This window comes from Tiliqua scincoides, chromosome 7 (assembly GCF_035046505.1).
Source record: "Tiliqua scincoides isolate rTilSci1 chromosome 7, rTilSci1.hap2, whole genome shotgun sequence".
In the NCBI taxonomy this organism is placed as follows: Eukaryota; Metazoa; Chordata; class Lepidosauria; order Squamata; family Scincidae; genus Tiliqua; species Tiliqua scincoides.
In genome coordinates this window covers 49,976,190-49,998,105 of record NC_089827.1, presented here as the reverse complement: position 1 = coordinate 49,998,105, position 21,916 = coordinate 49,976,190, and the positions used below count along the sequence as shown (strand labels likewise).

The 21,916-nt window shown below is 44.1% G+C and overlaps 1 protein-coding gene and 1 pseudogene across 1 annotated transcript in view; both read right to left on the bottom strand.

Annotated features, from left to right (window-relative positions):
* The window catches only part of STAB2 (stabilin 2), a 110,978-nt gene extending 91,108 nt beyond the window's left edge, over nucleotides 1-19,870 (bottom strand). The window contains exons 1-9 of the mRNA XM_066633261.1: nucleotides 19,787-19,870; nucleotides 17,960-18,093; nucleotides 14,639-14,754; nucleotides 12,210-12,295; nucleotides 11,610-11,679; nucleotides 9,990-10,085; nucleotides 4,323-4,448; nucleotides 2,428-2,624; nucleotides 644-777 (exon numbers count right to left, since the gene is read on the bottom strand). Coding sequence (XP_066489358.1) covers nucleotides 644-777; nucleotides 2,428-2,624; nucleotides 4,323-4,448; nucleotides 9,990-10,085; nucleotides 11,610-11,679; nucleotides 12,210-12,295; nucleotides 14,639-14,754; nucleotides 17,960-18,093; nucleotides 19,787-19,870 — 1,043 coding nt within the window. The remainder of the gene's footprint in view (nucleotides 1-643; nucleotides 778-2,427; nucleotides 2,625-4,322; nucleotides 4,449-9,989; nucleotides 10,086-11,609; nucleotides 11,680-12,209; nucleotides 12,296-14,638; nucleotides 14,755-17,959; nucleotides 18,094-19,786) is intronic.
* Nucleotides 4,669-4,788, bottom strand: LOC136657795 (5S ribosomal RNA; annotated as a pseudogene).
* Nucleotides 19,871-21,916: the final 2,046 nt, after the last annotated feature.

Here is a 21,916-nt window from a genome sequence, read left to right as displayed (position 1 = left end):
CCAATGTTATGGCCCACTTTGATACCCCCCCCCCCGATGCAGCTGTGCCAAAAGGGTGCACGCTTTATCCATCTGGGAGAGGAGAGCGAGAGGTTTCAGAAGGGGATTGAAATCCCCTTTCCTCTCCATAAACTTCCTGCCCTGTGATGGATCTCCTTGGACCAGTGCCAGCTTTTTAGCTGGCGCAAGTCCAAGGAGTGAAAGGGGGTGGCGAGGCTGTGGAAACTTAGGATAGGATCTGAAGAGTGCCATTTCTACCAGATCTACCCCCTCACACAGCCTCCCTGCTCCCATTCCTCCTCCTCTCTGCTCCCTTCCCATGCTCTGCTGGAAACACTTTACTGCTGCCTTACAGCAGCCAGTGCTGGAGGAATGCTAGTACCACTAGCGGGGCAACCCATTAGGATTGGGCTGCCCAATATGTAAATACATTGGAAATTCATATACCAAATATTTCTCTGCACAAAGGGCATAGGCATTTTGTCTTTTCATCCATTCCCCTCAGCATTTATCCTTGTACAAAACCTCAGTCTTGTTGTATTCTTATCTTTATGAGATTGCCATACAAAATAAAAACAAGGTTACCATATGGATGGCTTTTTGAATGCATGGTCTGCTGCTCATAAATAGATAATTGACTTACAGAGTTTGTCCTGGTGCAGCCATTGTGCATTCAGCATATTTATGGCAGGGGTTGTTTGTCGCACAGAGATCTGTCATGCTGCATCCCAGTCCAGGTACAAACTTCCTAAAATGTTCTTTGCATTCACAGTGGGACTGAATTGTGAAGAAGAAAAAAAAGGTTCACTTTAAATACTATTATGTTTATCAAACTTTCCCTTTCTTTTTTTGCTGCTGCTTCCCCTTGCTCTTTCTCCATAGTTTCAGCCATAGTTGGCATGTACGTTGCAAGCTCCTTGGGAATGGGACATGTCCCCTTGCCTATATTAACTTTATAAAGTGCTGCATGTATTGACATAACAATATAAAAAATTGCATATTGGGTCCTAATTCTATTCAACTTTCCAGCACTGATGTCAGTGCAATGCATCCATGAGGTAAGAGAACAAACATTCTTTTGTCTTGAAGAGGACTCCTGACTGCCCACCCCACAAGATGCAAGCACATGCCCCATTGGCAGACCTTGCATTGACACTGGAAAGTTGAATAGGATGGGGCCATAGGATAGGATGGAGGTGTCCATGTTTTCTCATTTAAAATTAAGAGACGTAGTTTAATGAGAGGTAAGTTTTACTATGCATATTAATCAATTTCCATTATTTTTTGGTTAGCTAAATGTTCTGTTTCTATTGTTGCACAAGGTGGGCAGATTTCAGGCTTGGAAATTCTATTATTAAATCCTTTCAAAACTTAACAAGAGAAGAAACATTTAAACCCTGTCCCCAAAAGGCTCACAATCTAAAAAGTTACAGAAGAACTTCAGCAAATAGCAGCTAGAAACTGATGCTGTGCTGGGCTGGAGGGGGGACTCTAGCAGGTACTATACCCCTGCTAAATATAAGAAGCACTTCATGAAAAAGTGCCTCTGTTCCCTGTTAGCAGGGTAATACACTGACTTGATCTTAATAAGGATAAACAATGTGGCTAAATACTATTTTGAAATATATATATATGATTAATATCCATTTTTGCACAAACTTGTCCAATTGTCTTTTTTAAAAAATTGCTTATAATATGTGAACATTTATTATAAGTGATAAGACCCAACAGGGCTTCCCTCTCTCCTCAGGGCTGATCCAAGACCTTACAGTGTATGAAGTGGCATACTAAATGCCCCATCTGATGATGAGGTAGCCTCTGCCCCTCCCACTCCCTGGATTATAGAAGGAAGGGGTTATGGAGCAGAATGGGAAGTATGTAGCCCATCACTCTCCTGTCCTCCAAACTTCCTTTCATGCTTTGTCCCCCTTTTCTTCTTCCATTCCAAGGAGTGAGGGGGGAGGAGGAGCAGTTAAAAAGCAAATGGGAGGTCAAAGCTGAGTGTCCCTTACCAAACCGCTGCTTGAAGTGGCCACCTCAGTTGGCCTCATGAGTAGGCCTGCCCACCACTGCCTTCTTGTATTTGCACTAGGATCTACTATGGTTTGTATTAGAACCCATAAATCCACCAACTGGACCAAGATGCAAAACAGAGAGATAGGTGTACAGCAAGATCCAAACTATATGTTAACTTGCATTAGTACTGATGGCATTAACTTTTCTTTCAAAAGTTAGCAGCCACGGAGATGAAGGGTGGGGAACTGATTCAGATTGGGAACATAGCAGAGAGGGAGACTTTAAATCTTTTGCCTCTGCCAGAGTCCCAATCTGGATTAGCTCCTCCCCCACTGGGTACTTGCTTCAAAACTTGCTTGGTTCAAAACTTGCTGGGTACTAGAGTCAAAACTTGCTTCAGTTGACACTTACCCTCCCAGGGCCATCATATTTACAGACACTAGACTCTGTAGAGCAGTTGCCAAATTTTGTTTGGCAAGGATCTATTGGAATGCAGACTTGACCATCTCCTTTGTAGCCATAATGGCAGGTACATTTGTGACGATTGGGTCCAAGGTAGAGGCACTCAGCATGAGGATCGCAAACATGCCTGGAACAGGGGTTGATAGCTGGAAGGAAAATAGTTAAGTGAATAAACATCAGGAGGGGAACAAACAAACTTGATAGTGTCTATTTTTCCACATCACTCAAAGATCTGTTCTCTGTATCACCCTGCCTAAAGGAAGAGAGCATCTTAGCACATTTTTTTGTTGCTCACCCAGAAATCCAGGGAAATAAGAGTGTCTTTGTGATTTGGTAATATGACATTACAGCAGTGGCAGCCAAACTGCAGCTCATGAGCCACAGGGAGCTCTTTGACATACAATGTGAGGCTCTCTGAAATGTGTCGGCTGAGCTCCTTTAGCACCATCTCAGCTGTTACCGGTTGTCTAGCAGCCTCTGCTGATGAAAGTAGCCTGCACTAGAGTCTGCTAAGAACAGCCACCTATTTACTTGGTTCTGACTGAGAGTCCCCCTGCCACCAACATAACATGTTGATGGCCATCAGCTTTCCCCTTCACCTACAGCAGCAATAGGTGGTTACCACTAGACAGTGTTTTTCAAACTGTGGGTCATGAGCCAATTACAGGTGGGACCACATTCATTTCAAAGTATATTTTAATGACTTGATGCTACCATGGATTGCAACTGAATTTGGGGAAATGTTATAGATCTGTACTTTTAACAGGCTACTATGTATATGATTTTAATAATAATAATGGGGCTTACTCCTGGATACGTGTGTATAGGATTTCAGTCTTTGGGATGCTTGAGGAATTTTTTTTTAAAAAAAGATCAGCAACTGCTTGAGAGCCCAATTCTGTGGTTCGCTCTGCGCCTCCGCAACGCAGACCACAGTCGCAAACGTGCCATAAGGACGGGCTGCGGAACGGGGAATGGGGCGGGGACAGGGGCATTCCAGGGGGTAGGGAGGCTGGCGTGATGCAGGGAGGGGCGCGTGCCAGAGGCGTGCCTGGGGAGGGGCAGGAGGAGGATCCGCGGAGCTCCGCTCCGCAGGATCCTAGGCGCTTGTGGAGGCTGTGTGCCTTACACGAGCGCCTTTACTTTAGCGGCGCCCTTTGGGCGTCACTAAAGAGAGTAGCCCCATTGCGGGGCTGCCTCCCTTATCTAGGGGAAGGGGACGAATGTCCCCTTCTCCCGAAGTGCCTCCCGCAGTAGCGCGGGAGGTGCTGGATTCAGCAGCAGCCCTCGTGGTGCCGCCGAGCAGGGGCTCCAGAGACAGCTCAGGATTGGGCTGCCCCTTAGGATTGGCAGTGAGAGGGTTAGGAGGGTTTTTCCCTTTAAATAATTTTTAACTTATTGTAAACTTTTCGTTTACTTACTTAATTTACTTTTGTGGTATGGGGTGTTAAAATTTTTTCTACTTGATGACGTCATTCTGGCCATGGCATCACTTCCAGGTAAATGACATCACTTTCAGGGGGTCCCAACATATTGTCATTCTAAAAAATGGGTCCTGGTGCTAAAGTTTGAGAACTGCTGCATTAGAGCAAAAACCTCACTGACCACTGCTGGTTACATGCACGCCATACCAACTTAACACTTGCTAAAGGGTCATCAGCGTTCACCCTATTCTCTTCAAATGGTGCAGGAGATTTGACATCCCTGTGAAACAATGTACTTGAACATAGTACACAGAAACAGTGTTTCATATGCCCAAAAGTTAGAAATTCTGCTGCTATCTTTCTATCCATGCTTTCCTGAATTGAAAGAAAGGAAGGCTATTGGGCTATCTAGTTACTTACGTTCACAGTGTTTGCCATCTCCCTGATAGTTGGGAAGACACTTGCATTCCAGCTGGGTTGGATCCACACTAGAGACTGAGCACCTGGAATTTTCTGGGCACTGCAAGGCCTGACAAGCTGGAATGGCTGAGATGAAAAGAAGAAAGCCAATAGTTATATAGCATGAATTGTTAAGCTAACAAGCCAATGTAAACAAATAAAATCAAATGCTGAGTCTCCCCAACTTTTAATTATACTGAAGTACACACCACAATAATAGGACTGTCACTAACTTTAACATGTCTGCGCAACCCAGAAGAATGCAGAGGTTGGTTGGCAACCTTCAGTCTCGAAAGACTATGGTATAAAACTACAGCACCTGGTATTCCCAGGTGGTCTCCCATCCAAGTACTAACCAGGCCTGACCCTGCTTAGCTTCCAAGATCAGACGAGATTGGGCATGTGCAGGGTAACAGTTGCTGTACCTACAGAGCAAAGGCAGGGAGAGAGGTGTGCTTATGGGGTAGGGGGGAGGGTTCCTAACGGCCTGAAGGAGGGAGCTTAAGGAAGCAAAAATCAAGGGTTCTAGCACTGTCTGACACTGCAAACATGTATTAAACTGATTAGAAAGGGCTGTGGAATGTGATGGAACATGGCTGCTTGGTCCAAAAAGGCATATAGAGCAGAGCAAGAAGGAATATGAAATTATTTATTTAGGCATGTCTATAGCTACATTTTTAATTTCTGCAAAGTGTTTCATTGTCGTTCCACTACTCGGAGTATTTCCTTTAAATAGGCATTATGAAAAAATAATAAAATAATAATAATTATTATTATTAATCTTGGGATAATGTCCTTTGGTTTAGAAAATGTGAAATATACACTATTGTATCTATATACAATACACATTTAATGCACTGTGACACTCAAAAAAAGTAGAGTGGACCCTTGATACGGCATATAAATATTTGGTGTCCTGAGGTCTGAGATACTCCTTTTTCCTTGGTAAAACAGCAAAAGAAATGGTGTTCTTTTTAGAGCTGGGAAGAGAGCAATTGTAAGCAATGTTAGAAATGGATCAGACAATAGGCTAGAAAGGTGGTAAGTAAGTAAATAAAGGGTTTCTTTACAGATTTCTATTCTGAGTTTCTGCTGCATAGATATCTGTGGGGCCCCTCCCCCACTTACCATCCTCCTCAAATGGTTTCTTCAGTTGCAGAAGTGCAGGACGTCTGCTTAGATTTAAAGATACCACATGAATGAATGAGCTCCTTTGTTTGTATGGTGCCTGTAAATCAAACTAGAAGTCCTGCACTTTCATGTTGGAAGAACCTGCGCATGGAGCAAGGTAAGGAGATGGACCAATTTAGTGGAAAGCAGATTGGTGAGGGCTGCATCCTTGGCAGCTGGAGGGAGATGCTGATGACACAGACTCAGGGCACCCTGGATCTACCATCTCTTGTCCTTTCCCCAGTCTGTCTCTGATGCAACCCGCATCACCACGCCTAATGGATGGGCCACCAGTGGGATGAGCAATTCCTGGGACACTCTACCTGCCATAAAAGTGTTTTGTATGCCCAGGAACTGTAATGGAAGATCAGAAGATCATCAGGTGGATGATGTGGTGTTGACAGTGATTTCATGTATTGATAGCTGGTTGACAGCTCTGGGAAGGGCAGGGCTGGCTCCACAGCTGTAATCAATCAAGGCCAATGGAGACCTGGATGGACACCTGAGCTTCATTTGACCTTGATGGGACTTTGAATGAACTAACGAGGTAGCTCACAGCTGAGCTGCATTTGGACTCGACAAGGGGCTTCAGCGGGACAGAGCTGCCCTGACCCAGGGCTATGGGAGAAGGGGACTGCCAGGACTCTGCTAGGGGACATAGAAGAGAGGACTACCAGGACCCTGCTGGAGGAGACACTGTGCTGGAGAGAACACAGAGGAGGGACTCTACTGCAGTGGACTGGTTCATTTGAACCAGAATGGAACCAGACTGCTGGCGTATAACATTAAAAAGGTGGCAGAGCAGCTTTTAAACTGATCCCTGGGGGAAGGCCGACAGGAGCCGAGGGGCATCCGGTTCGGGACTCCTCATCCCTATGGGATGAGGATGGGGAGGTTAGAGAACAACAAGACAAAGGCAGGGTAGGAGAAGAAATTGGGAAAGGTAGGGTGATGGGATGTGATAGACGGTTTGGCACAATGAGAGGATGCGGGGACAAAGGAGCGAATAAGCAGCCCATCCTGGGGCATTCCGTGTATAAATGCTTTTATGCGAATGCCCGAAGTCTACGAGCAAAGGTGGGAGAACTGGAATGTCTGGTGACAAGGGAAAATATTGACATAGTGGGCATAACGGAAACCTGGTGGAATGCGGAGAATCAGTGGGATACCGCAATCCCGGGCTATAAACTCTACAGGAGGGACAGGCAGGGGCGTGTTGGAGGTGGGGTGGCCCTTTATGTTAAGGAAGGGATAGAATCCAGCAAAGTAGAGATTGAAGGTGGGTCCGACTCCACCGTAGAATCTCTGTGGGTTAAATTACCAGGCTTGTGCAGCGATGTAATACTGGGGGCGTGCTATCGTCCTCCAGACCAGAAATCTGATGGGGACCTTGAAATGAGGAAACAGATCAGGGAGGTGACAAGGAGGGACAGGGTTGTAATCATGGGGGACTTCAATTATCCTCATATTGACTGGGTCAATTTGTGTTCTGGTCACGATAAGGAAACCGGATTTCTTGACGTGCTAAATGACTGTGGCTTAGATCAGCTAGTCACGGAGCCCACCAGAGGACAGGTGACTCTGGATTTAATTTTGTGCGGTACACAGGACCTGGTTAGAGATGTAAACATTACTGAGCCATTGGGGAACAGTGATCATGCTGCGATCCGTTTTGACGTGCACGTTGGGGGAAGAATACCAGGTAAATCTCTAACAAAAACCCTTGACTTCCGACGGGCGGACTTCCCTCAAATGAGGAGGCTGGTTAGAAGGAGGTTGAAAGGGAGGGTAAAAAGAGTCCAGTCTCTCCAGAGTGCATGGAGGCTGCTTAAAACAACAGTAATAGAGGCCCAGCAGAGGTGTATACCGCAAAGAAAGAAGGGTTCCACTAAATCCAGGAGAGTGCCCGCATGGCTAACCAGCCAAGTTAGAGAGGCTGTGAAGGGCAAGGAAGCTTCCTTCCGTAAATGGAAGTCTTGCCCTAATGAAGAGAATAAAAAGGAACATAAACTGTGGCAAAAGAAATGTAAGAAGGTGATAGGGGAGGCCAAGCGAGACTATGAGGAACGCATGGCCAGCAACATTAAGGGGAATAATAAAAGCTTCTTCAAATATGTTAGAAGCAGGAAACCCGCCAGAGAAGCGGTTGGCCCTCTGGATGGTGAGGGAGGGAAAGGGGAGATAAAAGGAGACTTAGAGATGGCAGAGAAATTAAATGAGTTCTTTGCATCTGTCTTCACGGCAGAAGACCTCGGGCAGATACCGCTGCCCGAACGGCCCCTCCTGATCGAGGAGTTAAGTCAGATAGAGGTTAAAAGAGAAGATGTTTCAGACCTCATTGATAAATTAAAGATCAATAAGTCACCGGGCCCTGATGGCATACACCCAAGGGTTATTAAGGAATTGAAGAATGAAGTTGCAGATCTCTTGACTAAGGTATGCAACTTGTCCCTCAAAACGGCCACAGTGCCAGAAGATTGGAGGATAGCAAATGTCACACCTATTTTTAAAAAGGGAAAGAGGGGGGACCTGGGAAACTATAGGCCGGTCAGCCTAACATCCATACCGGGTAAGATGGTGGAATGCCTCATCAAAGATAGGATCTCAAAACACATAGACGAACAGGCCTTGCTGAGGGAGAGTCAGCATGGCTTCTGTAAGGGTAAGTCTTGCCTCACAAACCTTATAGAATTCTTTGAAAAGGTCAACAGGCATGTGGATGCGGGAGAACCCATGGACATTATATATCTGGACTTTCAGAAGGCGTTTGACACGGTCCCTCACCAAAGGCTACTGAAAAAACTCCACAGTCAGGGAATTAGAGGACAGGTCCTCTCATGGATTGAGAACTGGTTGGAGGCCAGGAAGCAGAGAGTGGGTATCAATGGGCAATTTTCACAATGGAGAGAGGTGAAAAGCGGTGTGCCCCAAGGATCTGTCCTGGGACCGGTGCTTTTCAACCTCTTCATAAATGACCTGGAGACAGGGTTGAGCAGTGAAGTGGCTAAGTTTGCAGACGACACCAAACTTTTCCGAGTGGTAAAGACCAGAAGTGATTGTGAGGAGCTCCAGAAGGATCTCTCCAGACTGGCAGAATGGGCAGCAAAATGGCAGATGCGCTTCAATGTCAGTAAGTGTAAAGTCATGCACATTGGGGCAAAAAATCAAAACTTTAGATATAGGCTGATGGGTTCTGAGCTGTCTGTGAGAGTTCAGTTGAGAGATCTTGGGGTGGTGGTGGACAGGTCGATGAAAGTGTCGACCCAATGTGCGGCGGCAGTGAAAAAGGCCAATTCTATGCTTGGGATCATTAGGAAGGGTATTGAGAACAAAACGGTTAGTATTATAATGCCGTTGTACAAATCGATGGTAAGGCCACACCTGGAGTATTGTGTCCAGTTCTGGTCGCCGCATCTCAAAAAAGACATAGTGGAAATGGAAAAGGTGCAAAAGAGAGCGACTAAGATGATTACGGGGCTGGGGCACCTTCCTTATGAGGAAAGGCTACGGCGTTTGGGCCTCTTCAGCCTAGAAAAGAGACGCTTGAGGGGGGACATGATTGAGACATACAAAATTATGCAGGGAATGGACAGAGTGGATAGGGAGATGCTCTTTACACTCTCACATAATACCAGAACCAGGGGACATCCACTAAAATTGAGTGTTGGGCGGGTTAGCACAGACAAAAGAAAATATTTCTTTACTCAGCGCGTGGTCGGTCTGTGGAACTCCTTGCCACAGGATGTGGTGCTGGCATCTAGCCTAGACACCTTTAAAAGGGGATTGGACGAGTTTCTGGAGGAAAAATCCATTATGGGGTACAAGCCATGATGTGTATGCGCAACCTCCTGATTTTAGGAATGGGTTAAGTCAGAATGCCAGATGTAGGGGAGAGCACCAGGATGAGGTCTCTTGTTATCTGGTGTGCTCCCTGGGGCATTTGGTGGGCCGCTGTGAGATACAGGAAGCTGGACTAGATGGGCCTATGGCCTGATCCAGTGGGGCTGTTCTTATGTTCTTATGTTCTTATGACTACTATGGGAAGGACTGGACTGAACTGGACTGTGCTTTAGGAGACTGAGCTGGAATGGACTTGGACTGGAGGCTTTGGACCTTTACCCACTGAGTTAAGTGGAGCTTTAGGGAGGGAAAACCTCTGGACAAGAGGGATTGCAGGGAACGTGTTTGTAGCAATAAATTCTGGTTAACTGCTATAGATAAGGAGTTCTGTGTTCATTCCTTTGTACACCACAGCTGTTTCTGGAGACAAAAAGAGGGTGTTAATTAGCCAAAAAAAAGTGGGCATTGGGAGACGGAGTTTAATTTGGGACAGGACAAATGGGTGTAGTCACAAATTGACATAGTGGGCAGGATTTGACAAATTGGGATAGGATAAATTGGTGTAGTTGGCAGGATAGGGAAAATTAGACGGGACAGGAACAGAAACACTGTACTTACCTTTGTCACAGCTAGAACCTTTGTATCCAGAGAAACATGTGCATTTGCCATCTCCAGTTATCCCACTGTTACATGATCCGTGGATGCAGTTACATACTATGAACAGAAATGAAATCTTAATAGTGAAGTCAGTAATATTTTAGCTTCTTTGTTAAGTTATATATGGAGCCTTCAACGCACATTTGAATGGAAGTGCAGTATGATGACCAAGGGTCTCAGTGTTGAAGCAGAGTTAATTCATAGTATATGATTTAGAGCAGCCATTTTCAACCACTGTGCCATGGCACACTAGTGTGCAGCGAGTGGTCCACAGGTGTGCCACAGGAATTTGGGGGAAGATTATTTATTAGTAGGGCCAATGGGGATGTGAGCCCCCCCACTGGCAGCATATTGTGCCTTGTCAAAAACCTGATGGTGTGCCTTGACAATTTTAGTGCCTTGTCAGTTTGCCACGAGATGAAAAAGATTGAAAATCACTGATTTAGAGGATATGGCTGGCCACTTCCAACCTGACCATAGTTTGCTCACAGGTCACATGAAGGCCCGTCATAACCTAGACATTGGTATAGTAAAGCATTGCTCACTCATGTTCAAAATTATTCTGACAAAATACACAGGTAGTTTATAGACCCAAGGCAGCAAAGTGTAGTCAGGACCAAGATGGTGATGGTCACATAAATTCACCCATAATTATGTTTTTTCCCAACAAACATGTCAATAGCACTCACTGATCACTGCTATTAACACTTTCCACATTATTTCTTCACAATGCTTATACCACTTATCCATAGAGCAGCTCTGAGACGCCGGTTGTGTTTTCAGATGAAATGATGGAATTAAGACATAGCCATTTGTCCAACACTATTTAACTCAAGTGATATTTTCTATAATAATAATATTAATAAGAATTTTGATCTAGGCACCCCAATTTGAAATTGAACATTCTATCCTATGGGTGACACTAGCTTCCATATACAGTATTGTTATAAGTGGAGCCTATTTATCCATGTTAGTTCCATTCTGTGACTCAGTGTGATTAACAAAAAACGTATTGTGCTGAATTCCATAGAGTTGCGCAAATACACCGCAGCCTGACACTTCTGGATAGAAGGAAACTAAGGCAGCTGTTATCATTCCCCTCCCCTCCATACTCAGCCCTCCCGCTTCTGCCCTGCTTCTTTCACAGGTGGGATGCTGACCTTTTGAGAGTCCAGTCCTATGCGTTTCTACTCAGAAGTAAGTCCCATTCTAGTCAATGGGGCTTACTCCCAGGAAAGTGTCAAAAGGATTGTAGCCGTGCTGGGCTGTTTTGTTTCCATAGGCTGGAGCACGGAGAGCCTGCACCATCTGGGAGGGGGGAATTCAGCAAACACTCCCTGGGTTTTTTAAAGCAATCCCCTCTGTTGCTACTGCAGCTGGCCGTTTCATGTGTGTGTGTGAGCGAGTGATCAAGAGAGCACGAGCGAGCTCTACCAGTTTGCTTTGGATGGTTGTAGGATTAAATTTCTGTAATGCCTCACCAGAGTCTATTGAGTAGCAATACAATACAACTTCCATTTGGGGCTTATGACATCATATTTTTTAAAAAATAGTCATGAACAAGCATACAGACTGACATACCTGAAGTACAGTTAGGTCCAAAAAGATTGTCTTCACAGCATGTTTCACAGGCGGTTCCACCAAATCCTTTCTACCAAAAGTACCATTTAAAAATAAGGATGACAGTGAAGAGGTAACAGATAAGAGAAAACAAATCTTAGCTCCCAGTACGAAAGAATGCAACTGCTGAGATCAAGCCAAAAAGAACTGTCCAGACTTCCCTTTCCATCCCCATTGCTGTGCAGCTGTTTTATTCATTTCTTTGCTCTACATATTTTTTATCCTGCTTTTCAGCTTTATAACGTTAAGAAATAATCTGTAGTTTCAAGGATTAACCACATTTTAAAGGGCTAACTAGAAAAGAGGTGGAGACAGACCTGTGTATTAGAATGTAAATCTGCATTCTTGGGGGAGGGGACTCAGCACCTCTCCCACCCGCTGCACTTTAAATCACCCTTTATATTTTTTGTTTTAAAAACTTTATATCCCACTTTTCTCATATATGGTCCAAAGCAACTAATGTCAATGAAATAAAAACAACAAAATGCATTGTGCTAATTTCTGTGCCATTTTTCAGTTGTGATGATGCAATACTGTTGAGAAATATAAGAAAGAATATACCTGGCAGGTACAGGTTCCATTCCCAAAATCACCCTGAAAACAATGCCCTCTGTTATTGCAGGGTGAGGCAGCTCCGCCCGGACATGCTGCAGATGAAATGAATGTAAGTGAACAATCAAGAAAGCTCATCTTGATACTGCTGGGCAGTACTTAGTCAGGCAGTAAGCATAGAGGAATCTGTTCCAAATAGCATTTATGGGAATTCTGTTTTTTATTTATGAGTTCTTACTAGAACTATTTATATGGTGTTCACAAAATGGTTACATAGGAAAATGAATGAGAAGCTGGTTCCCTGTCCCAAAGGGGCTCACAATCTAAAAAAGAAGCACAAGGGCGACCAGCACAAAGTCATTGAAACATGACCATTCCATAAGGAATGCAATTCTGGAATGAATAAGGGCTGCTCTCCTCCTGCTCAATATAAGAGAGCTACCATATTGAAAGGTGCCTCTTTGCCCACTTAGCAGGTGTCGCCAACTGAGTACAAAAGTCATTGACCTGGCTAGGGTTTTTTACATTCAGACTTTCAATTACCAAAAAAGAAGAAGAGGCAAGATCATTTTTTCCAAGCTGTGCACCTTAGATGAATAGGCAACATTTGCATTGGACACTGCCCTGAACCAACCAGAAATCATTAGGATTTGCCCCCAGTGGCCATTGCCCAAGCCCCACTACATACCAACATTTGTTTTGTTTCAAGAATTGGTAGTCCAAGTTTGAAATCCATTTTACTTCCCTGACTATGTGAAACTGGAAAGTATACCATCAAAAAAGGAAGAAGGATAATTAGCAAAATAGTACCCCTGTTCTAATGGGCATCTGCATTTTAGAACTCTGTGTTGCCTACCCAGTAGCAAAAAGGGCCAAAGACTAGTCTATCGGGGGCCAAGATGCTCTTAGATCCATTGCCTGGGGTGACTCAACACAAAAGACCAGATTCAGGTTAACCAATTTCCCATTCTGGCACTTAAATTCTGGACCCAGATTGAAACTGCTGCTTAGGTTCATGCGTTGGGATTGTGATAAATACATTTTTTTTAAGTAACCACTTGAAAACTGCTGACAATTTTATTCCATTTCCCTGTTGCCTCTTGTTTTGGAACAACAGAGGGACAGACAGTCTTTTATCAGTTCATATTATTACACAATCACATTATTATATTGTTCTACAGTAGTACCTTGGCAAACAAGGCATTTCCTCTTGTTCTTTATATTTCAGACAGTTTTGGAGTTTAGTATTATCACTGTGCTGGACCAGATTTTGTGTATATAGAGGTCATGTGAGTGTTTCACAATGTAGCTAGATCTCAATTTCACATGCTGCAATACAATCCTTCGGAAGCATTGCTTGACTGAATATTAAATCAGTCTTTGAACATGCAATAAAGTATGTTCCTTTATTGGAACATAATAAGAAGTAGCTTTCAGGCAGCTACTTCACTGTATTCAGAGTCAATCCAGGCAGAATGCCATCATGGGTGAAAACAAGACCCCAGAAGTGGATATGTGAACTGATTTTAACAATAGCACTAGAGCACTGAAATAGGTTCTATTGCCTCAACTACCTCACTGCTTCTTGTAAATTGGTTGGGCAGGAAGCTTCCTGGGAGCAGAACCATTACAAGAAGCAAAGGGAGAGAAAAGAAAACAGTGGAGAAAACAGTGGAGACAGCCATGGTCTGGAGGCAGCAGTGGCTGCTTCTTCTTCTTCTCCATTGCTGTGATCCTCATATTCCACATGCCCATATTCCCCTTGCTTGCTGTCTGAGGAGGCCACAGGAAGCCATTTTACAACCACAGAACTTTGTTCCACTGTCGTTAACCCCTCCACATACTGGCTCAATCGGGCCGTTCAGTCCCAATACATTTGTTAACTCAAATTGCTTTAAATCTTTGTGTTCAGTTTCTTTTCTTTCTTATTTTTTTAGCACAGTTTTTTTTAAAAAAATTCCCTCAGAAAATATGGCAATTAGCAAAGTTGTACCAATCAGCTTCAAAGAGTGCTGTGTCAATGCTCCTCTTGTTGGTAGTTTATTACATTTATAGCCTCTTTTTTCCCCAAGGAGCTCCATAACATGGTTCTACCTCATCCATGTTATACTCACAACAACGCTTTGAGGTATGTTAGGTTGAGAGATGGAGACTGTCCTAAGGTCACCCAAAGAGCTTTGGGTGGCTGAATAATTTGTGTGGCTGAATAATTTGTGATTGATTTGAGCTTGGGACTCCCGTGCAGTACATTAACCAGTGTACCACACTCTCTCTAAAGGCCAGCCGCTTCACTCTGAACAACAGATAGTACCACCAATGTAAGAATTACATATGGAACACTTGCAAAATTAAAAACAAAATAAAGTAAAAAAATTGATTGTGAAATGAAAATAGATTGCTGTATGCCGTAAGAATGTATGGCAATAAGACACCCTTACCTAGGCAGTCTGGCCCCCAATAGCCTGGGCAACATTGATGCTGCTGGTACTCCCTTGTACATATATGTCGACATCCTGAGAGGGAGAGAGTGAAAGTCCTAATTTCAAGGTAATACCTGGAAGAAAAGGATTTAGGGCTCTTTTAAAGTTCTGAACACACCTGTACAGCAGCTTACCAACTTTCCACCAAGTTTCTCTTGAATGTGAATGGGCTGTAAAACTGCCCTTATTTTAAAAGGAATTTTGCATTATTCAAGTGGTTGAGGGCCCAATCCTATCCAATTTTCCAAGGCTGGTGTATCTGTTCCAATGGGGCATGAACTGCATCCTTTGGTGGGGAGGCAGTCACAGCGGCCTCCTCAAGGTATGGGAACATTTGTTCCCTTACCTCAGGGCTATATTGTGACTGCACCGGTGCTGGAAATTTGGATAGGATTGGGCCCTTAATTGATTCCCTGCTATTTGGCCTTGGGCAAGCTCCCAGCAACTCCCCTGCCACCTCCCACAGTGCAAAGAGACAAAACTGGAAAGTGGTAAGTGAAACAGGAACTTTCCACCTCATTCCTGCCTCGAACTCTCTAGTTGATCTGAAGTCTGGTCAACAAATTTTGCAATTTGATAGAACGGACTGTAGCACTTCAAGCAGTACACATGTGGAAATGGCCATTTTGAAGATTCTCCTGTATTAAATAGACTGCAAGAAGAGAAACTGCACAGTGGGTGAAGGGCTATGCTAAAATCTTTCTCCTCCCTGGTGCGCAAGTTTTCTGCTTGCAAGGAGATTTTCATGTGCAGGAACATTCAAAAGAGGCCTGAAGTGGTGTGCATGACTTCATCTCACTTTCCTGCACGTACAAATCATTCTTGTTCCAACTGAGGGTCAAATCCTATCCAAGTTTCCAGTGCTGGTACAGCCATGCTCACGGGGCATACACTGCATACTGTGGTAGGGGGGCAGTCACAGAGGCCAGTTAAGGCCAGTTAAGGGAGGGTTTGTTCCCTTTCCTCAGGGCTGCATTGCTGCTGCACCAGCACAGGAAAGTTGGATAGGATTGGACCCTGAGTCCCCTACTGACAATATGGGGATAATAACAGTGACCTACCTTATAGAGTTGGTTTGACTCTGTCAGCCCGCTTCTCCAGGGGCTACATTGGCTGCCCATTCGTTTCCGGGCCCAATTCAAGGTGCTGGTTTTGACCTTTAAAGCCCTATACTGCTCTGGGCCAGGATATCTTAGAGACCGCCTACTCCTGTACAATCCGGCTCGCCCTCTCAGGTCATCAGAGAAGGCCTTTTTACAAGTGCCGCCACCCAAGGAGGTCCGGGGGGCGGCTGCAAGAAATAGGGCCTTCTCGGTAGTGGCACCAACATTATGGAACTCCTTTCCTCTTGATTTGAGAATGGCTCCCTCTCTTGAGAGTTTTCGGTGAGGCCTGAAAACACTGTTGTTTATACAAGCCTTCTGATTTCTGGCCTTCTTAACATTTTTATACATCTTTTAGCTTTTTACAAGCTTGATTCCTCTGTGACTTGCTCTTTTATTCTGTCTTTTAATCTGACTACTGTTTTTATGGCCCCTGTTAATGTGTTTTTAAATGTTTTTATCTGCTATGTGTTAATGTTTTTTAAAATCTGTTTTTTTTACATGTTGTTAGCCACCCAGGGTCCCTTTAGGGAGAAGGGCGGGATATAAATAAAGTTTATTATTATTATTATTATTATTATTATTGGTGTGAAGATTACTAAATTAATATATCTGACACCCTTGGAACACTTAAAATCATTTATTTTTATATGAATTTGTCCATCTTGCTACCATGGTGCTCCAAGTCTATCAGAGTCCCTGATGGCCCTTCTGGATTTCCTACCTGTCAGCCCACCCAAGACCTCTCCCATTAGGTTTCCATCCTAGGCTAATCTAGTCCATCAAGGCCTCAGAAACTGACCTGGGGGAGAGGGAATGCACTCCACCCTATGGTCTTCCTCCTGGGCTGCTGCTCTACCTCTCACTGGGCTAGCCCCATGTGCCTCCCAGAGCTCAATGGCCTGACTACTTTCCAGTTGGAGACAATGTTCTAATTAACTACACTCAAGGGTTTATATCCCCGCAGGTAGTGGCTAGCCCCACTTCTTCCTACCCCATTTCCCTTCTTTATAGCCCTTCCTTAGATGTTCCTGTTTCTCCAGCCTTGATGAGGTGGTGTGTTAGTATCCTCTCCCACCTTTATAGCTTGTCCTCTGACAGAATAATTACTGCTATGGGTTGTTTTACATTTTCAATCATTTCTTGGTGCTGTTATTAGCCAAAGTCGTTGCCCAAATCTCTACATTGGTTCCTTTTTTTTACATTCAAGATGCACTCTTTGTCCTTCCTTTATCACATTTTAATAAATGGAGCATCACCTTAGGCTGCCCTTTGAGTAAGAAATATTTATCATCAATATGATGAGACATAAATCTTAAACAAATCTTCAAAGCTCTCCAATCCTGCCTTTCACCTTTTATTGCACCCTTACCCAAGGCCTTCATGTGACATTAGGCCTTGTAATTACGTAAAGTGAGAGCATTTCAGTCCATTTTGTACCATTTTTATTATCTTTTATTATGAAAACTACACTGAGTTCTGAGAATGGTAAGAAGCCATGATATAAAACTTCAGAACAAATAAGTAGGAAACTTAAGTGTCATGAAAGAGTGTAATGGTCAGTAGGGGCAATTTTTCCCATCACCCCAGCAGGCTGGTGAGAGAAATTGCACTTGCAGAACATGTGTCCTTTTCAGAATGCTAACAGGCCAAACTCCCATAGTTTTCATTGAAAATACTTCCACCTCCAGTTGTGACTCTTTTGGCATGCTTTGTAAAGAATATTGATATAATAAGAAACATGACGAAGTGTGCTCATATTAGCAATTTTAACAATCTGTTTGCTTTAAAGGCATAATCCTCTGCAGGCTGGTTCATACATCCATATTCATCACTTGATTACTTAACAGTGATAAGGTTGAATGTGTGAACTGCATTCATTGAAATATCCTGTGTTTGAGGTGGTACAAAATCTCTCTTTCGCTCTCTCTCTCATGCTTGATTTTTGGTAGACTTTTCACATACTCAAGTGGAGATTCCCTTGATGTTACTGCCAGTTGTACATGTTGAAGGTAGGTTCAACTCACAGCTGGTCATGGACACATAGAAGCTGGGGCCAGCAAATGTGACCCCATTCTGCCCCATCCACACATTCATATCACATAGTTGTCCATAGGTTGAACTCAAAAGTTCTTCACAGAGAAGAAAATATCTGTAAGCAATTACTTTTAATTACCTGCAGTCACGTATCCCAGAGTTATTGGTAATTTTGGTATAGCCTTCAGGGCACTGGATCTCAAAATTTAGAGAGCAAGATCTGCATTTTGTTTTTGTGGCAATCAGTGTCTTCTCTATACATATATTCTCTCCCTAGAAGACAGAAACAAATAAAAGAAACAGATAATGGGGGTAGAGGCATATGTATGCCAGGTACCCTATTTTTCTATCACATTTTTACTCCGTCCGTCTCCAAGAAGCTCATAGTAGCATATATAGCCCCTCCCCCATTTTGTCCCCAGTACAGCACTGAGAGGTGCTGAAAAATCGTGACTACTGTCCCAGTGTCACCTGATGAGTTGCACTGCTGACCAGAGATTTGAATGCAGGTTTCCTGGTCCTGCTCTAGCAGGTCTCATGACTGGCTCTACCTCCATCATTTTCTCTTCATAGTACTGTTAGATCTGACAGTGAAAGCAGGGATGATGTAATGCCCAAGGAGGGCATTGTCTTCCTGCTGCATTTAAATATCTCTGGATTGGAACCAGTAACTTTTGTCTTGCACATTATAATCAGTTGACTTTTCCAAGCACCAGAAACCCTCTCCTTCTCTCTCCATAGTGAAGGACTCAGTTTTGTCCCAGAGAGCATTCATGCAAGAAGAGCCCAATTTCTCATTTCACAGAATAAATGCATGTTGACTGAACAAGCATGGGAAGCAAGTGGGATTCTGATGGACAGTCCTGCCCCAACCTATGTGCATCCATTAGACTGTCAGAACAGACCATGGGGGATAGGGAACCTCTAATTGCCCAGAGTTTCTGACTGTGCATAGCAAGATTAGTTTGTTAGTGCACAGGGTGTGTTATGGGTTTAATGCTCCTATGTGGGTTATGAGTGGGATCTTGCTTCCTCACTACATGCATTCAGCCTACAGAGGCTAATTGTGTAGAAAGCAAAGTCTCCTTGGGAGACTACTCCTTGGGAGACTACTACTGACGTGTGTCTTTTTGTATCACAGACCAATCTCTTCTGGCTGGATTTAATAACCCAAACCACTATAGTGGCAAGAGCAACAGATATATAGATTTCAGCAAAGAGATTATAGGACTGAGCTCCAGGATCTATCTCAGAAAGCACCATGGAGTGCTTTTCTTCTGTACTTTTTTGGTTAGAGGCAAAAGTGCTCCAGACCATGTGCAGACAGCATTTGCCTCACTACCTGGTAATGACAGCTGTACCAACCTTTTGTGAGGTTGAAGGAGAATGAGGTGGGCATCTGGGCCAGATGCAGCATTTCCAGGTATGCTTGGTTGCTTCTTCTGGTCTTTCTATAAATTAAGCACTAGCCTTGATCACAGCCCTGATCACATTCAGAATTTACATAGAATTCATTAAGAAAGAGCAGAATTCTGATTGCTATTTCTATCCCCTACCTCTGTGCTTTGATGTTGTTCTGGTTGCATAGAACTGGAGCATGTACAAGCTTGAGATGCACAATCTCTGTAAAAAGTTTTGCAAAAGCAGGATTCCCAGTCACATGAAGGAGAGGTCTACATGCATATAGCTTGAACACATGCAGACTGTTCACAGTTATGAAGAAATGCAAAAAATGTTGGGGGTGAAGACAGTGGACAGATTCCTCTTGCCCCCTCCACAATGGACTGTGCTCAGATTCTGAATGATTGAATAGGGCCAATCCCAGAAGCTTCTTACCTGTGAATCTGCAGTATTATGTTAAAACTACATCTGTAAAGGACTCTTCTCTGCAATGGCTGGTACAGACTGCAATATATTAGGTTATTGCCATCATCAGTCAATATACTGGGCATAAAACAAATCTTACCTTTTCAATAACTTGCATCAAACTGGAGGTATTTGCAATCAAAGCAGACAGAAGGAATAAAACCATCACATTCTTCTCCATCATGGAAAATTGCAGAGTAGATTTTCTTCAAAATGAGTTTTAATGTTGTGGTATAAAACTTTCCAAAGGTCTGCTAAGCAAAGTTTGTCCACATTATCAGACAAATACAGGTATAATTCAAAACGTATTCTCCTTTTCCCCTTCTCCTGAAGGAAGGGAAGAATGGAGAGCACATGAAACCCAACCTTGCACAGGAAAAGCTACCCAAAAGCACTGAGTTGCTGAAACTACTTACAACAAACTCAGTTAACCCTTCCAAACTGGCATCCTGCCAGACTTTACAATGTGAACTCTCCCCATTTCAGTCCCCGGAGAAGAAGTTGACAGCAGTTTCAAGGACAAGCAGCAGCGGACAGGAGATAACTGCCTGGCTTTTCCTAGACACAAGTGACCTGAGTTTTGAAAGTCGCTTTTATACAATGTGGTCAAAAAGCACATTTAATGTAATGGTATTTTGATCCTGAGATTCACCAAATATTGCTCCTCCTTTCAAGAAAATCTCTGCAAACAAAAGACTGCTTTATTTATTTTTTTTAAAAGCAGAGATTCTGTGAGCCAAATTAAATGTAATTTAAACGCATCGTATGGGCAGCCCAATCCTAACAAATGCCCCATGCTGCAGTGGCGCTGGTGTAGCCTCCACTGCTTCCAGCACAAGAACTGCAGAGGCTGGAGGGCCTCCTTGGGGTAAGGAGACATCACCCCAAACCCCAGCAGTTGCAATGGGGTTATATGAATGGGTGTCAGCAAGCTACCTGTGTTGGGCTTCAAGCCTGGGAAGGAGGACAAGCCCAGCAAGGAGGTTGCTGTGGCCACCATTTCTGCTTCCCTCTGGACCTGATCCACCCTCCTCCCCACCCCATAATGCCTTCCCTGCCCCTGTTCAGCTCTCCCCTGCCCCCTGCTGCCCAGCAGAGCATCTACCTGTACTGGTGGGTGCGGTTCTCCAAACAGCAATGGCAGGCTGTCCCTGCCACCAGTGTTGGCACAGTGATCCTTCGCACTGCTGCAATGTGCCTTATGGCATGTTTGTGACAGTGCGCGTGCCTCTCCTGCTGGTGGTAGCCAGCTTAGGATTGGGTCGTAACTTGCCTTTATAGTAACTGTAGCCAATCTAGATGAGGACCATGGTGTGAAGAGAGCAAGGCTTTGACTCTTTATGCCCATCATGATCTTGGACCATTCCCCTATGGCTGCTATTTGTGCCAGGTGAAAAGTTCCTCTTGGTACAAGTTAAACTTTCCAGCAGTAGATTTCGGACAGCAAAAAGAAAGGACTTCTTTGCATGACCCATAATTAATTCTGGATTTCGCTGCAGCAAGGTGTGGTGATGGTGCCCTCCAGCTCAGGGCCAAATTGCATGCTACATGCCTGATTGGCCCTTGGGTGCTCCTTCTCCAATAGCAGCCACAGAAGGCACAATACCAAATGGGGCTATGGCAGTGGGGAAGGGATCTAAGTATTTGACCCACCCTTAATGGGACATAGGCTTGGACCCTTGTGGTAGTTATTGGGGGGGGGGGGATAAGCATGCAAGGGCTAATTATGGAGGATTAGTTCATCAGTGACTGTTAGCCACTTTTCTCTATGGTGCATCTCTGAAAACCACTAAATGCTGGGGAGCAACAACAGGAGAAAGTTTTTGCCTCCTGGGTCTTCTCAGAGGCATCTGACTGCCATTATGGGAAGCAGGTTGCTGGACGAGACAGATCTTTGGGCTCTTCTTCTGTACCCCCAAAATGCCCTGTGCTGGCAGTGCAAATACCATGATTACTCCATATTGCCTTATCTGCATCTGCTTTGCAAGGTTTTGAGAGTTCCAAATGGTACTGGATACGGTTTTCTCAGTGCACAGTCTGAAAGTGAAGCTCTGAACAGTGATACCACTTAGGATCAAATGGGAACTGATTCAAATTTTCTGAAGGTGCAACAGAACAGTAGATAAACTCCCCCTCCATAAACTCCCCCTCCTTCAGTTCTGGCCAAATGAATGCAAATGCCAGCATCTCAAATGCCCAGTGAGTTTGAGAACCTTGGTAAGTCTTTGCG